Below are 16501 nucleotides of genomic sequence, written 5' to 3' on the forward strand. Positions count from 1 at the left end.
TCCCCCGTATCGGGAATCGAACTCACGACCTCGCGCTTGCCAAGAAGGCGCTGTGCCGCTGAGCTAAATCCCCAGCCCCAACATGTATACGACTCTGACTCCAGCACTCTGCTCAGTTATCCTCCTGGCCTCCCTGGCGCCCACCGAGCCTGTCATTCAAGCTCCACCTCCAACCACCCCCGCCTTTGCCTTGGCCTGGTCTCTGCGGATCTGTCTCCTCTCTCCCTCACCTCCAGCAAGCACCAAACCTCTCCCGGCGAGAGAGGGGACGCTCTTGCCTCTGCAGGTCGGGAAGGGTGGACTAAGGATTTTAGGGGAAGCACCCACACGCATCAGCCTCTACTAAGGGTCTACGACGCTGCCTAAGGGATTCTGTGGAACTCAGGCTGCCAGCCTGCGGGCGCCGCGGGGCGTGACGATGCCGGGTCCCCGCCACTGAGTTCCTCCCTAGACGCCACCCGCCGCCGGCACCGCCCCTCCACAAGTGGGCGTGAGTCTCGGGCTCCGATTGGACGGCTCGCGGGGGAGCTGCGAGGCCGGACCAATGAGCGCGGGCCGGGCGCGGCGGCGGGCGGGGGAGCTAACGCTGCCTGGGGCCTCGGCGCCCCTAGTCTGAGCTCGGCGTTCTGGGCCCGGACAAGGCGGGCGGGGCCCAGCGCGCGTTGCCGGAGCGAGCCTGGCCTCCGGTACGGCCGCGGTGACAGTCGCCCGGCGCCCAGGTAGAGATCGGCGGGCAAGGGACCTAAGCGGGGAACGGGAATCCAAATGCCTGAACGAACGATCGTCTGCTTCAAGCCCCTTGGGGAGAGGGGTGGTCCGCAAGGCTGCTCTCCTGGCTGGGATCCTCCCCCTCCATCTGTGGGCCCGGGTCTAGGCGGCGCTTCTGGAGCCTGCTCAGGCTGTGCCCGCATCCCGCCATCTGCGTCCCTTCCCTAGCTGTGGTCTGCGGGGCTGCGTCCAAACCCTGCGCATTGTCCGCCCGCCCGGCCCTTCGCGGAGGCCGGGTCTATGCGGAGTGGGCCCAGGGGGTGCACCCACGTGCGGCTTTCTGCGGAGCGCCCTCGCGTGAGTCTGGCTTCAGAGCTGGGGGCGGGGTGGTGAATGGGACGGACGCGGAGCGCGGCTTTAGCTGCGCAGTCTTCCCCAGCCGGGGCGGGGAGGGGGCGGCGCAGGCGGGCGCTGCAGACGGGCGTTGCGGCTTTGGGGACCTGGCAGGCTCAGAACCGGTGGCTCGGAGGGTGCACACGTGCGCGGGGAGCCGTGTGTGGTGTTGGGAGGCGGGTGTGCGTGTGTCACGTGGACACAGGAGTGTGCCTGTGTGTGTGTGAGGGGGGTGCGTTTCAGGATGGAGTGGTGTGTGGGGACCGGTCACGCGGACATGGGCGTGCGCCTGTCTGGGGAGGAGTGTGTACCCGTCTTGGGATGCTGCCGGATTGCTCGGGAAGGTGTGTCACAGGCCACAGGTTCCCAGACTGTGCCCCATGGGTGCCCGAGAGATTGTGCATCCTCCTGAAGGATTCAGGAGTATTGGAGAGGCACATGGCTTGTGTCCTTGAGGACCCTAGGGAAGAGGCTCTGGCCTCCCCCACAGCCCTGCCTATAGAGATTGAGCATCTATTGTGTGTCAGTCTGTCCCAGACCTACACATTTTGGGAATGCTCTCTGCTCCTTGGTCTCCCACCCCTAGTCTCCGTGGAAGCCAGAGTCATTTTAAACCTCATCCAAATGAGTCACCCCCCCTTCTCAGAATCCTCCTCTGGCTTTGGAGGCCTCCTGATCTCTGTCCACAAAGCCCTGCCCCATCCTCAAGCCAAGCCCAGAGTCTCAGGACCTGGCTCTGGCAAACTCAGTGTGAACGCCCAGCCTCTTCTCTCCTCAAATCCTATGCAGTGGTCAAAAAAAGAGCTCTAATGTCACTTCTTCCAGGAAGCCTTCCCTAGCTGGGCTTGGTGGCACACACCTGCAATCCCAGCACTCAGAAGGATTACAGCTTTGAGACCAGCCTGGACAACTAAGTAAGACCCCATCTCAAAAAAATAATAATAAAATAAAATAAAAAGAGCTGAGGCTGTAGCTCAGTGCAAAGGGCCTGAACTCAATTCTAGTATTTAAAAACAAACAAAAACAAAAACAAACAAAACCAAAGCTGCCCCTGCAGCCAGCACATGGACTGAACCTTCTCTTGAGATGCAGCCCCTCTCCACTCCACTCCAGTTGCATCAGCCCCCTTGCTGTTCCTCAAACAGAGCAAGCCCAGTCCCACTTGTGACGCGTGCACTGGCTGGCCCTGCTGCCTGAAATGCCCTTCCCTAACTGTCTGCACGCTTGCGGTCTTCTTTCCTTCTGATATCTGCCCAAATCCTGCACCTAAGAGTCCTTCCTGAGCCACACTAAATCAGTCACATCCCCCAGCCCATTATGCTTGATCCAACTTACTGCTGTGGCTTTCTTCATAGCACATATCACCAGGTCATGTGCTATTTACTGGCTTTATTTGTTGCTTGCTGCGCGTATTAGAAAATAAGCTGTATAAGCAGGCCCTTCGTCTTTTTGGTTCACTCCTTTGTTTCCTGGCACCTAGCACTGTGCCTGGCATATAGCAGATGCTCAGTGAGTAGTTGTGTGAATGAATGACTTGATTTGCATCCCAGGAGTCTGTGTCCCTGACTGTTCTTCAGCCTGTGGAGCCTCAGTCTGAGGCTAGGGTCTCCTGTTCTAGATTTCAAATTTTGGAATTTCAGGTCTGGGAGAGCTAACACCATATCTGAATGGTAGAAATCCTTTCTGCTGGTGTGGAGGATGAGGTGGGGTGTGAGTGTGAGCAGGGAGACCCAAGTCCAAGAAGCAGTGAAAGGACACTAGAAGTCAGAACCTGCACTTTTTAAGCGGTCTCTGTACCCCAAGAACCTGCACTTTTTGACTCGGTGAGCTCACCCAGCCCCCAGTGGGAAGATCAGAGAGGGCTCTTAGAGGAGGCGATGCCTGAGCTGTCCTCCAGGCAGCAAAGGAGAGGGAGGTGTGTTCCTGGCAGAAGGCACAGCTTGTACAAAGGCCTGGCAGCAGAACAGAGCCTGCAGTTTGGGAAGCTTCAAGTGGTGCAGCGGAGTGGAGAGTAGGTGTGGAGTGGGGGAGCAAGGATGGGTGAGGGGGAGGGGATCCCTCTGGATTTCTGGCTTAGATCCATTAAGAACAGGGCGAACGCTGGTCCCACCTCTGCAATGGAGACAGAGGGGGAAGAACAGGCTTGGGGGAAGGTGCTGAGTTGAACTGGACCCCTGTTGGAGTTGAGCTGCTCAGGAATAGAGCGGGAGGAGGCAGCTGCTAGCTAGAAAGAGCTGGACTGGAGGCACAGACCGGGTGTAGAGGAAGGAGGGGCAGAGGTATTGGATGAGGCCTGGAGACCGGCAGCTTCCATGGGTGGCCCGAGGAGTGTACTGACAGTAGCTGTGGCAAGGCAGGCACAGAACCCGCCTCAGTGCTTGGGGGCTCCCCAGGGCGGGTTGGAGAGGGCGTGCTCATAGCAAGCGTCCTCAAGCATGACTTGGCAGCAGACTCCTCAGCCTCTGTTGAGAGGACTGAGTCATCCCAGCACTGGCGGGAGCCGTGGGGAGCACCACTGCTGCCCTCAATACACTTGTCAGGAGTGTAAACAGGGGTACAGAGACAAGCGGCCCATCTTCTTCACCTGGCCTGAGTGGCCATCCCCTCTCCCCGCCCCTCAGCTTTCCCTTCCGGCCAGTCCTCTGCCTGGACAGTAGCTGGTCCCCTGCGTTGGCCTGGCGCTGGGGTTCACAGCATCCTTCCAGAATTTAGAATGAGGCGTGATTGATGCTTGAAGTCATCCAAGGCAGGGCTGCTCAAACCAGTGTGGATGACAGCAGGATCTGCCTACTGTCTTGCCTTGAATCTCTGCTTTGGAGAGACCCAGCTAGATGAGGCATGTCCTGAAGAGGAGGCCAGACCAAGCAGGCCTCTGGAGGCAGGAACTTGCACACTTGGGAACGGGGACACTTGGAAGGGGGAGGCACAGCCTGGGAGGAGAAGCCCGGTGGGGGGAGGGTGGATGCCCAGCTGGCGGTTCCCCAGCAGATGTGCGGTTGTACTTTGCATATCAGGGCTCTCTCAGTGGCTTCTAGATGTAAATACATCCCATCCTCACATCATTCAGGCATAAACTGCCTCTGTGTCCATGACCTTGTCCACTTCCTTCCATGGTCCCTATTATAGGCAGGATGGTGGCAGTCTGTCTGATCCACATCTGAGCAAGCTGAGGCTCCAGGAAGCTCTGTGCCTTGTCCCACACAGCACAGCCCAGTCTGGGAGGACAGGACTTGAGCTTCGCTTGGGGAGGCAAGGTTGGAGTGTGTCCATTTCTGGTCCCCATGCGTGGGAGGTCCCCCCTGCCTCATGCCTGGGTTCCAGCCTGTCCTCCCCCTTTCTGTTTGCCCTGTGACGCCTAGTTACCGGTTGAGTCAGTTCCTACGAAGCCATCTACTGAGGCTGCAGCTTGGGAAGGGTAAGGGTTCCTGGGTGAGCCCCCCAGGAGGACAGGACTCTGCCTAGGACACAGGCTAGCCCTCGGCTGGTGGGACAGGTGAAGGCGGGAAGCCAGTAGCCCCCCACACCGTGCTGGGGCACACACCTCCTCAGGAGCACACACCTCCTCAGGAGCACACTTGCACTTGGCCACACTGAGAGCTGTTGATCCCCGCACAGATGTGCTCCTGGTGTGGACCCACAACACAGCCAGATGGGGTACTCAATCCACAGTCCAGCTCCAGTGCAGACGCTCACGCTCAGACATCGGCCCCCACGTGCAAGACCTCTAGCACCAGGCCCTGTCGCCTGGACACGCGGCAGGAACTCGGGCCTCCCGGCCACCTCCCTCTCGGGGTGCTTAGTCACCTGAATTTGATCCAGGCGGGAGGGGTGGATGGATGGAGGGCCTGACGTCAGCCTTCACAGCCACCTCCCGCCTCCTGCTGCCTCCCGCCCTCACATCCATCTGGGCCCCAGCTTGTCCCAGGCAGTCGCAGCTTACTTCTACGGAGCTTCCTTCCCCACAAGCCCTGCACTGAGTCCCTGCTCACCCGCCTCCACAGGGAGCCCTGCTATTAGCCCCATTTTGCAGATGAGAAAACCCAAGGTGCAGCTGCCTGCTCACTGGCTTACAGCTAGGGAGGGGTGCAGCCTGGCAGCCTGGCTTCAGAGCCTGGGTTAAAACCAGGTAACAAGGCGCCGGCTGGAACCGAAACGCTTCTGTGCTCACTTGCTGTGATTCCCAGCCCCTTACTGTCCCTCGCTGAGCCTCCCTCTCCACGTCCCAGAAAAGGTAAAGGGCGCTTAAAGGAGGGAGTGGGGATCCAACTTCAGGGAAATCATACGCAAATTTTATGGGCCAGGGCAGCCTGTGGCTTCTGCCTATGGTGACTCTCAGCCCCTTTGTCCCTTCCTGGACCATAGGGCAGGAGGAGCTCCTGGGGCCTCAGGCTTGCTGGGATTCCCTTGCTGAGGCTGCTTTCCTGTCTGTGTAATGGGGACAGGGCTGCAATGATCGCTATGACAACCACTCATTTATTTAACAAATATTTATCGAGCACTGATTACGTGCTTGGCACTGGTGAAGACAGCAGGGATCTTGTGGAGACAAGGCAGACCGGAGCCCTAATCTCATGGAGTTTATGTTCTGGTGGAGAGGCCAGGCCTGAGGAGGGAAGGGGGCAGTGCAGTGATCACTGCAGGGAGGAGCCTGGCCTTGAGGCTCTTTCCAGCCTTGGCCTCCGCTTTCCTACAACAATCTGGTTGGCACAGCCCCTCTCAAGCCCCAGCTCCACTCACTACTGCCCTTAGCTCTGCCAGGGAGCCTTCCTTATACTCCAGCCTTACTCAGCCTCCTCCCTCCAGGTGCTCCAGCCTCGCCCCCATCTCTGCTCTAGGTGCAGCCTTCATGTCTTTCCCTATTGCCAGGCTGTATCTTCTTCCCTGTTCCTCTCTGCGCATCAGCATCTGTTTTGCTGCCTGCACGTTGCCACATCCACACTCAAATCTGCCTGCACGCCCTGCTGTGGGCCTAGAAACTCTGGGAGGGCACAGTATGCACAGTACAGATGGGGAGACTGAGGATCAGAGTGGGGAGGAGCCGGCTCTGGGCCCCGCAGTAGGTTGGCAGGCAGTACTGGAACCCAGCCCCATAAGATCCTCCGCATCAGTGGACTCCAGCTGGCCCCACCTCCTCGACATCTGTCACAGCAAGGGTGTGGGGGGAACCAGAGTGAAACAGAGGCATGACACCCCTGAGATCTGTGGTCTCCAGGTCACTGTGTGGGGACAGAGGAAGTTACCAACAGTCCAGAAGGGCAGAAGGTCAGGAGTCCATTTGCTTCCTTTTCCTGAGAAGACGCTGGGTCCAGCCCAGGAAGCAGGGGGAGGGGGGATTGAGCTGGGGCGGGGTCAGCCGGCATCCGAGACGGGTCCCAGTGTGAGAGTCGGCTCAGACTGGATGAGGGTGTGACCCTGGGTCCCAGCCAGAAGGGAGGGATGGCGCTCAAACCGGGGCCACTGCTTGGCCTGAGACCTGGTTTGGGCTTGGATATGAGGTTTTGCCCCTGTGGGAAGCACCCAGGGGGAGAGTCTTGACTCCCCAGGGTTCTTGCTAGGTGATCCAGGGTGGGTGGGAGGTCAGGTCAGGGGGACATCTCAGCCTGAGTAGATGTGACAATATTTTGGCCTCATGAGCACAATGGAAGAAAACCCAGGAGAAATAAGGAATGAGCTTTTAGTGACAGCTGCCAAAGAGAGCCTCCTCCCCTAATGGGCCCTGTCCTGGGCTAGAGGCTCTGCTGGGGAAGGGAAAGAGGCAGCCAGGCCTGCTCAGTGGTCCTGGGGATGGGGACAGGAGGTGAGAGAGCTGGAGTTCCAGGAACGTCCAGATGAAGCGAGAGGGATGGGGGTGGACGAGGTGGCTAGGCCTGCAGCTCTAGCGGCCTCTGGGTACCAATCGCCAGTAGTCCAGCTTCCAGCAAGCAGTGCTGGATGTTCTGCCATTAGGTCTGGGGCTGGGACTGGCAGTCACTGGGCCCGCGTCCCATGGGTGGGGCTGAGCTGAGCCTGGACTTGGTCTGTCTCTATGCTGCTGGGCCTCCAGTCTTCTGCAATGTCTGTCTGTCTGTCCTGACGTCATTAGATTCACAGCTTCCCTGTGAAGTCAGCATGGTAGAAGTGACTGTACCTGTTTGCAGGTGGGGACACTAAGGGCTGGAGGGCTGGCACGCAGCAGGGCCAGCTGAGGTCTTGGAAGTCATTCAGTGGGGACTGGCCTGAGTTTGGGTGCTGGCAAGCCAGAAAGAGGAAACGGCAGGCACAGGAGTGGAGGTGGGACCCCTGGGGCTGTGGCCAGCCACAGTGGGAGAAGGGCCAGGTCCCACCGCCTTGCTCCCGTCCAGTGTGACATCCAGGAGTGAAGCCTTCTCTGTCTTCTCTCAGGTACCCGGCAAGGCTACGCAGAGGACCCCCTTGACTGGGGCGATGGAGGGGGGCCCAGCCATCTGCTGCCCAGACCCACGAGCAGAGCTGGTGGAACGGGTGGCAGCCATCGACGTGGCCCATTTGGAAGAGGCAGATGCAGGCCCTGAGCCTGCCATGAATGGTGTGGACCCTCCACTGCGGGCGAGGGCTGCCTCTGTGATCCCTGGCAGTGTGTCAAGACCCCCGCCAGCGCGGCCCAGCCTCTCAGCTAGGAAGTTCTCCCTGCAGGAGAGGCCAGCAGGAAGCTGCCTGGAGGCCCAGGCTGGACCTTATGCCACGGGGCCTGCTAGCCATATCTCCCCCCGGGCCTGGCGGAGGCCCACCATTGAATCCCACCACGTGGCCATCTCAGATACAGAGGTTGGTGGGGCACAGTTAGGGGTTGCTCATGAGCCCTCTAATAGGCCTCCATGAAGGCCTATGTCTGCCCTCATCTGTGCCAGATAGTTATCTATCCTTGGTTTGTATACCCTCAGAGCTGGGGAGCTCACTACCTAATACAATTACTTCCCATCCAGGGAAGTTCCAGGTGAGCCAAACATGGCTCCTATGATTCCTGCCACCACCCCCAACCCCCAGCCCAAGCCTAGGAAATAAGTCCATCACTTGTCCCCTAAGAAGTCCTCTTAGAGATCTGAAAATAAATGATGCATATCCCACACCCCAAGTCTTCCCCAGCTTGAAGCCTCCCTCACCCCACCTCTAGTCCTGTCTCTCAGGTCTGTTCTGATTCAGAAACTGCCTGTGAGCCTCCAGTTTCCGAGATCCTGCTGCCCCTGACCTTGCCGCTCACATCTGATCTTGAACTTGGGTGCAGAAAGGTGTACAAATGTCAAAGGCTGAGCTCTTTGTGCCTGAACCAGAGCTCAGGCTTCTCTCCTTAAGCCTTCTGGCAATACTTGCTGTGTGCTTTTTCACACACTGGGGTCTCTTAGACCCCACAGTCCTAGCCGGAATTAGTGTATTTTTTCTTTACCACTTGAGGAGTAAAGCATAGCCAGGACTTCACCAATCATGTTTGCACACAAGGCTGGCAGTGAGGGTGGCAGTAGCATCACCAGGCTTTCCCATCTAAACCTGAAGGAGAAGAGACCTAGGGGTCTGGAGTTAGTCAGGGGCCAGGCTCAAACCCTAAATAAGCTCCTGACACGGGAGTAGTGGCCACCTCTGGATCAAGCTGTACCTGATGCCTCCTCTTCCCCCAGGACTGTGTGCAACTGAACCAGTACAAGCTGCAGAGTGAGATTGGCAAGGTAGGACTGGAGCGGGACAAGAGCAGAGGGCCAGGGTTCTCCTCTTGGGATTCTTATTTCTCTCTGTGGGTGGGAATGCAAAGCAGAGCCAGGAACACCCTCGCCTAAATGTGAGGAAAGTTTTGTCCTCTGTAGGAAGCACCCAGAGGGAGGTCGGGAGATGACTCTTGATTCCCACCTTCCTAGGGTTCTTCCTTCTCTTTTTTGTTTTTTGTTTTCTTGAGGCAGTCTCAGTATGCAGTTCAGGCTGGCCTTGAACTCACTATGTAGCCCAGGCTGGCCTCAAACTTGCAGCAATCCTCTTGCCTCAGCCTCCCAAGTGCTGGGATTACAGGAGTGTGCCACCACGCCTAGCTTCCCTAGGATGGATGGATGGCCAGGAGGGACAGAAGAAGACATGGGGGCTGTACCGAGCCTGGCAGTTTCCAGGGCACAGGAGACCCTTTCCTGTTTGCAGGAAATGTGTGCCCAGGAGCCAGCTGGGGGTGGGTGTGGGGATGGGGTGCAAGGGTGAGGACAGAGCTGTCTCGAGGTGGTTGTGGGGGTGGGTTCCTGTCCAGTGGGACTGACCAGAGTTTATCTGCAGGGTGCCTACGGTGTGGTGAGACTGGCCTACAATGAGAGCGAAGACAGACATTATGTGAGTCTGGGGAAGGCGGTATTGCCAAGCCAGGCCCTAGACACCTGGGGAGTAAGGCAGAAGTGCTGGGGAGTGGTTGGGGATTTAGCTCAGCAGCACAGTGCCTGCCTGGCAAGCACAAGGTCTTGAGTTCGATTCCTGGTACTGGAAGAAAAACAAAACAAAAACAAAAACAAAACAGAAATGCTGGGGAGCTAGAGGACAGGGTGCTTCTTAAGGGAGAGAGTGCCTTGTCTCTATGCAAAGGGAATGAGCTTCCTGGCCCTCAGATATGCAAGCAGAGGCTGGCCTCCTCTGAGGGGTGAGCTCCAGAAAGGCTGAATGTTCCCCTGAGCAGCTGTGGGAAGGCAGCCACCTCTTAGGTGAGCCTAAGCCATACCCGGACCACACCGTCAGTGCCAACGGCAGGTGCCCAGTGTGCCTTTCTGGAACTCAGTCCACATGTAACCAGCCTGTTCTAGCCCCTGGGGGCCGCACACAAGTGACATTCCTCTCCCTGTCTTCTTAGGCAATGAAAGTTCTTTCCAAAAAGAAGTTACTGAAGCAGTATGGCTTTCCACGTATGTACTTATCTGTGCTGTCCCTGGGAGCTCCTAGTCTGGGGACGGAAGAGGAGGAGGAGGAGGAGGAGGAGATGATGGTCCCTGGCTACTTCTGGTTAGCAATGGGGTAGAGGGGGAACAGTGTGAGGAATGGAATGTGCCTGGTGGCTTGGGACAGGACCGTGGTCTTGCAAGAGCTATGTTTGAGACTGGCAGCAGGTCTACGAGGAAGCCAGATGTGAATCTTCTTCCTGGCCACAGGTCGCCCTCCCCCGAGAGGATCCCAGGCTGCCCAAGGCGGGCCAGCCAAGCAGCTGCTGCCGCTGGAGCGGGTATACCAGGAGATTGCCATCCTGAAGAAGCTGGACCATGTGAATGTGGTCAAACTGATTGAGGTAGGAGCGGGTGGTGAGCAGGTGGCACCCAGCACACCCTGCATCTGCATGGTCCCAGGGTCCTGCCGAGGGATTAGGTGTGACTGAGGCCCTAGAGGGCAGGCGAGACTTGGGGTGGGCTGCAGGGAGGCATGAGGTTCAGTTCTGACTGGACAGAGGCGAGAAAAGCTGGATGGGCCAGGACTGGGTCAGCAATTGCTGACCCATCTGTCCAGCCCCTGTTCCTGTCAAGGTGGCTATAGAGCATATTGGGGGCCCCGGGGCTGGCAAGGACAAGGAGGCCTGGGCCCGCCACTCCATGCCGTCTCAAGCCTCACCTCACATCTGCTCACTCTGACCAGGTCCTGGATGACCCCGCTGAGGACAATCTCTATTTGGGTGAGTGACCCAGCTCATTTCCACAGCAGCTCACGTAGGGCTGGTCCAAGGGCTCCCTGGGGATGTGCACGAACTTCAGGTAGGTCTGTGAGTGCACTGGCTTCTTGGGGGCAGAGGGGAAACATGTTTTCAAGCCCTGGGTTCCCTTGTGCAGCACTGCCTAACTAGGCCCGGAAGGATCAGTAACAGTCAACAAATAGTCTTAGGCCCTCACGCTGTGCTCCCTGTTGATTGGCAAGACTGTGGGTCAGTCTGGGCTCTGTGCTCAGGTAGAAGCAAGATACAGGCTTTGTGGGTTCCGGGACCCAGTCTGGTAGCTCTGTCCCTCAGTTTCCTCATCTATTAAATAGGATAATAGGACTGGGCTGTAGGTCAGTGGTAAAATACTCACCTAGCTTGTACCCTGGGTTCCGTCTCCTGTACCACAGATAGATAGATAGAAAGATAGATTTTAAAAATGGGATAACAATGGCATTTACCTCATAAGGTTGATACCAGGAGGAAATGAACTACTATATGTGGAACATACTAGTTTTTATCCCTGTTAATGTTATTTAAGTTCCTCATGCCTGGTTTAGGACTGAGCACAGAGGAAGCGAAAGGGTCAGAAGGAGAACCTTTCTAATTAGGAATTAGAGGCCAGAGCTTTAGTCTCCATGCTGTATGCTGCCTGCCTGTCTGCAATGAAAAACTTGTGTCTGCATGGCTGCCCCGTCTCGTACCCTCAGAACAGACAGCTAGCATCGGCTGCTTTGGCAGCCTTGGCTACACCTTACCTCCTTCTTCTTTTTTTTTTTTTCTGTTTCTTTCAGTGTTTGACCTCCTGAGAAAGGGGTGAGTTCCCTGTCCCGACCAGGCAGGTCAATTTAATTCAGCTGTTCCTTTCCCTTGCTGTTCCCTAGCTCAAGAGTCAGGGACTGTAGGAGAATCACAGATCGAGGCCCTACCCCAGGAGCTCTCGTCTTGGGGGTGGAGATCTGAGAGGCCCATTCTTTGAAGGCTGCTGGGGATTACTGAGGCTCGAGTCACAGAGGCCTCTGGAAGCGGGACAGCAGGGGTGTGGGGGCGCTTTGAAGCAGGCCTTGAAAAAATGAGAAGATTTGGATGGAAGAAAGGGGCAATGAAGGAATGATTTTCAAGTAAAAGTGTAAGGACTCCATTTTGGGGGGTGCAATTGAGACAGGATTTCCCTATGTAGGTCAGGCTGACCTTGAACTCAAAGTGATCCTCCTGGCTTAGCCTCCCTCCCAGGTGCTGAGATTACAGGTGTGTGCTACCACACATACGACTCCATTCTTACCTGTACTGAAATCAGAAAGGGTTCTTTCAGCTTTACAGCAAGCTTGTGAACCAAGTGGGCGGGACTCCATTGACGCCCATTTGTGAGAGGGAAAGCCAGGGATTAGAGAGGGTAAGTGGCTTGCCCAGCCATTGTCACACAGCACGTCACTGATGGAGCCTACAGTTCTAGCCACTTAGGAAGCATAGGGTTCTCACATATCTGCTCTATTTGAATTTTCAGTGTATTTGCAGAGCAGCTGAAACGGAGTAGTGGGCATGGACAGGACCCTCACTGCCAAAGCCTGACTGCAGGCTGTGGCGTGGCTCTCTGCTTCAGGGGGAGGGGGGTTCCTAAAGACAAATATGGGGGAGGAAGTGGCCTCTTTAAAACTCAGGGGCTCGGTTCCCGGTACCGGAGAAAAACCAAAAAAAAAAAAAAAAAAACTCAGGGGCTTTCAAACATTTTTTAAACCTCCATTCAAAACAAGAAATATCTTCATACTGCTATCTCTATCTGTAACTGAAACCGAAGTTTTAAGGAACAGTAGTTACATGTAATACACTGAAAAGGGAAAAAAAAAAGAAGCAATCTCCGTCCACTAAATTGACTTTATGACCCTCTGTTGGATCTGGACCCACAGTTTGAAAAGCGCTGCAATAAGTGGCATCTTTGTAGTTATTTGATTATAGATAATGCAGCACTTAGAAGAAATACAAGCCAGTTCAAGTTAAGATAAAGCTGATTTGGAATTACGACTGAAAATGTGTATTGGTGTCCACGTGTGAGACCTGTGAGGGGCCAGTACTCGCTGCAGGTCCCAGGGCCCATGTAGCCGTCTCCCCTTCCCCTGCAGCCCCCCTTACTCATCCCCATCCCTCTTCCTTCCCATAGGCCTGTCATGGAAGTGCCCTGCGACAAGCCCTTGCCTGAGGAGCAAGCTCGCCTCTACCTTCGAGACATCATCCTGGGCCTCGAGTATTGTGAGTGAGCAGCTGCCTGCCCCTGGGACTAAGGCTAGGGGATCCGGATCCTGCACAGCAGGTTACCCCTGAGCCGTTTCTGTCAGTCAGCACTGCTCTACCAATCAGCTTTAGGGAAGGCGGGGCATTAGCCTGTGGGCGGGGCCTAGGCCTAGTTCACCAGGCATGCGCCAGGGCCAGGTCCTCCGCCGTGGGCGCTGTGGGTATTCTGTTGCTGCCTCTCCTGTTTTCCGCAAGGCCTCAAGAGATGGGGAGGAGCTGGGGCCCGTGGGTGGTGGCAGGGTGCATTCAGATGTAAGGGCTCCTGAAGTGATGAGAGCTCAGGAGGGAGGATGTTAGCTCAGCTTCTGTCTGGAATTCATTTACTCACTGGATCATTTATTTCATTTATTCATGGTACCTACTAAGTGCTAGTTGGAGACACAGAGATATCAAAGCCCCAGGCCTGACTCCAAGAATCTCACAGGCCTGGAGGGGCAGGAACTTAAGCAGGCAGATGATACACCATCGGGTGGTGCCTGCTGAGGCTGGGAAAGCACAGGGTCCTGGAAGACCAGGGTTCTGAAGGATGAGTAAGAGTTCATTGGTCAGGTTTTGGGGGATATGGAGAGAGGATGTTCAGGCAGAGGCAGAAAGGGGAGGGGCTGTATTGTCTGAGGATGGGAAGTTCAATCTGGATGAAGCATGGAGGTGGGGGGCAGAGGAGGTGGTTAGTGGACGATGGTGCTAAAATTTGGGCAGGGAATGCCTTCGAAGCAGACTTTCAGGATCTCACCTGTCAGTGGTTTGTGGCCCTGAGGGCTCTGAGAGGGCAGGGGTAGGAGGGGATTTGTGTCTTAGAAATCTCTGTCTGGCAGCTGTGTGGTGGTTAAATCCAAAGGTGAGAGACGGCCAGCTGGCCAGGGAGGAAGCTGCTTCTACAGCCAAAGTGACAGATGGCGTGGCTGGGATTAGGTCAGTGGCAGTGGGGAGGGCTGTGGAGGAGGTGGCCAGCACGGGTTGACCGATTGGTTTCAGGAGACAAGGGCCCCCAGACACCTAGGTCTCTGGCCTGGGTTAGGGAAGAGGGATGCTGCCTATTTCTCTAAAATCTTAGGCTGGCTTGTTAGAAGTATATTCTCCCGGGGTACGGTGGGGACCTAGCTGAGCTATGACCTAAAGTGACAGGAACAGGGCTGCCTTTATCCTTCTTGAGCCTCCTCAATGCTCTCAGGTTAATACTCTCTTTGAACCTATGAGAAAACCGAGAGTCATAGAGGGGAAAGCTCTGCAGAGAACCCCTAGGAAGGGCGTCGAGGATTAGGTTGCGTTTTTTTTTTTTTTTGGTGGTACCAGAACTTGAACTCAGGACCTTGTGCTTGCCAGGCAGGTGCCTATACCATTGAGCCATATCCCCGGCCCTGAGGGTTAGGTTGGGAACAGGGCATTTCCCCCTAAGTATGGTCCGTAGCAGGCACAGATCCTCGACAGGCTTGGCTCCACCCCCTTCCTGTCCTGGGCTCTTTTTCACAGTAGGCCTGTTGTCTGCCATACCCTGTCTCTGCACAAAGCACACTGATGTCCTCTGGTTCTTGACTGCAGCTTCCTCAGGACCCAGATGATCACAGTGAAGCCACCTGGAGGGGGTGGTTGACACCAGGAGCTGCACAGGTAGATGACCAGTGGCACTGGTGCCCTGCAGACAGGTCTTGTGATCCTGGCCCAAGCAAGGCAGAGTTGGGGCTGCCTGAGAGTGTCTGGGGTCAGAGAGGGCCAAGCCCAGTTTTCAGTAGATGGGGCAGGTGCAGCCGTGTGGGGGGGTGGGATGTAGTGGGGTTGGAAATCTGCTTTGAACTTGGGACCAGCTGATGGCAGGCTGAGTGGAAGAGTGGAGGGATGGATGGTCCCAAGGTTTGGCAACTTTAACAATATAGGAGAGACTAGAGGAGGACCAGGGAGTTTCCCTTTTGTTTGCTTGTGTTGGCTGTAGGGATTGCAAGTAGAGAAAGAAGACATGTTTTTGTGATGCACTGAATATCTATAATGATTTATGTATCCCTCCATCTTGGCGTCAGTTGGATATCCAAATGGCTAAAGAATCTGGGTCAAGGCTAGGGTTCAAGATAAGAATTTGAGGGGCTGAGTGTGCAGTTTAGTTGTAGAGTACTTGCCTGTCATGTGTGAGGCTCTGGGTTCCATCCCCAGGACAGCAAAGAATTCAAGACTGCTTTCCTTGGCCACACATGCAGCTCCGGAGCTTCTGTGCTCAATGGGATTGCGTCAGATTCCTTGTGTGCACCTGGCACTTAGGCAGTTAGTGAAGGGCGCTGCTTTTGTGGTTGCTGGTGTATGTCGCTCGCTTCCTCTCACCTGCCCCTTCCTTCCCCTGCTCCCCTCCTTTCTTCTTCCCCCATCCAGTGTCCTGGGGTCTGTGGGTCCAGGAGAAGGGATTTGCTGAGATGGGAGCCCACAGGTGGATGGTTGCGGGGTGGGGTCAGTGACTTTTCTCAACTGGGACATCTCTGGTCATCTCAGTTTGAGCCACCCATTCCTGTACTGGCAGTGCTGGGCCCAGGAGGCAGAGCAGGCTCTCAGCCTTGTAGGCCATGTTTGATTCCAGCTTCATCCTGCTAGAGATGACTCCTTGCCTCAGCCATCCTGGTGCCCTCCCTCCGTGAAATCCCTTTAGCCGGGCGTGGTGGTACATGCCTGTCTTGGTTACTTTTCTCTGGTTGCTGGGACAAAATACCTGATGCCCAAAATTAAGGAAGGGAAAGTTTATTTCCACTTACAGTTTGTGGAGGTTTCAGTCCATACTTGGCAGATTACAAGGCAGAGTGGCACATGGCAGAGGGCTACAACTCATGGCGGCAGAACACAGCAAAAACAACAAAAACTAAAAGGCAGGAATGGCCCCAAGCAGCCTCTTCCCCTCCCTTACACATGCAAACTATCCACCCTGGCGGGGGGTGGGGGTGGGGGTGGTGTAGCTCTCACACCCATAATCAGTCAAACTCTAAAAGCCTGCCCCATGACCGCAGGAGGCTTTGGGGGGACACCCAGACACAAACCATAACAATGCCTTAATCCCAGCACTTGGGAGGCTATAGCAGGAGGATCATTGCAAGTTGGAGACCGGCCTGGGCTACAAAGTGAGCTCAAGGCCAGCCAGAACTGCATAGTGAGACCCTGTCTCAAAAAGACAAAGAAGGGGCTGGGGATGTAGCTCAGTGGCACAGCACCTGCCTGGCAAGCGTAAGGTCGTGAGTTCGATTCCCGATACTGGAAAAAAAAAAATAAATAAATAAAACAAAAACAAACAAACAAAAAAGACAAAGGAAAAAAAAAGAAACCCCATCATCCTGGATCCCTTGGGCTGAGACTGTGTATCTATAGGCTACCCCTGTCCCCACCATCAAACCCCTAGTCTTAGGAGCAGGGGTATTTTTGACCAGGCTGGGTAGGAAATGGAACTGGGAAAACCGGGAGCTTTGAGCTCCAGATGGGCAGTGATGTAGGAAGGGAAGA

At 55.7% G+C, this 16501-nt stretch overlaps 1 protein-coding gene across 4 annotated transcripts in view; it reads left to right on the top strand.

Moving 5' to 3' along the window:
• Camkk1 (calcium/calmodulin-dependent protein kinase kinase 1, alpha) overlaps positions 1-16501 on the top strand; it is a 28432-nt gene that overhangs the window by 1594 nt on the left and 10337 nt on the right. Inside the window, exons 1-9 of one of the 4 annotated variants that reach the window (XM_013522156.1) lie at positions 554-719; positions 7483-7884; positions 8730-8777; positions 9364-9417; positions 9926-9977; positions 10221-10354; positions 10696-10732; positions 11545-11566; positions 12906-12994. In XM_013522156.1, the coding sequence (XP_013377610.1) occupies positions 7525-7884; positions 8730-8777; positions 9364-9417; positions 9926-9977; positions 10221-10354; positions 10696-10732; positions 11545-11566; positions 12906-12994 (796 nt within the window). In that variant the 5' untranslated portion in view covers positions 554-719; positions 7483-7524. Of the gene's footprint in view, positions 1-553; positions 720-739; positions 1066-1996; positions 2016-7482; positions 7885-8729; positions 8778-9363; positions 9418-9925; positions 9978-10220; positions 10355-10695; positions 10733-11544; positions 11567-12905; positions 12995-16501 lie in introns of those variants that run through there. The other 3 variants (XM_005399704.2, XM_013522158.1, XM_013522157.1) reach the window with 3 other exon arrangements.

The sequence above is a fragment of the Chinchilla lanigera genome, unplaced genomic scaffold (assembly GCF_000276665.1).
Source record: "Chinchilla lanigera isolate Chin_1 unplaced genomic scaffold, ChiLan1.0 scaffold00066, whole genome shotgun sequence".
In the NCBI taxonomy this organism is placed as follows: Eukaryota; Metazoa; Chordata; class Mammalia; order Rodentia; family Chinchillidae; genus Chinchilla; species Chinchilla lanigera.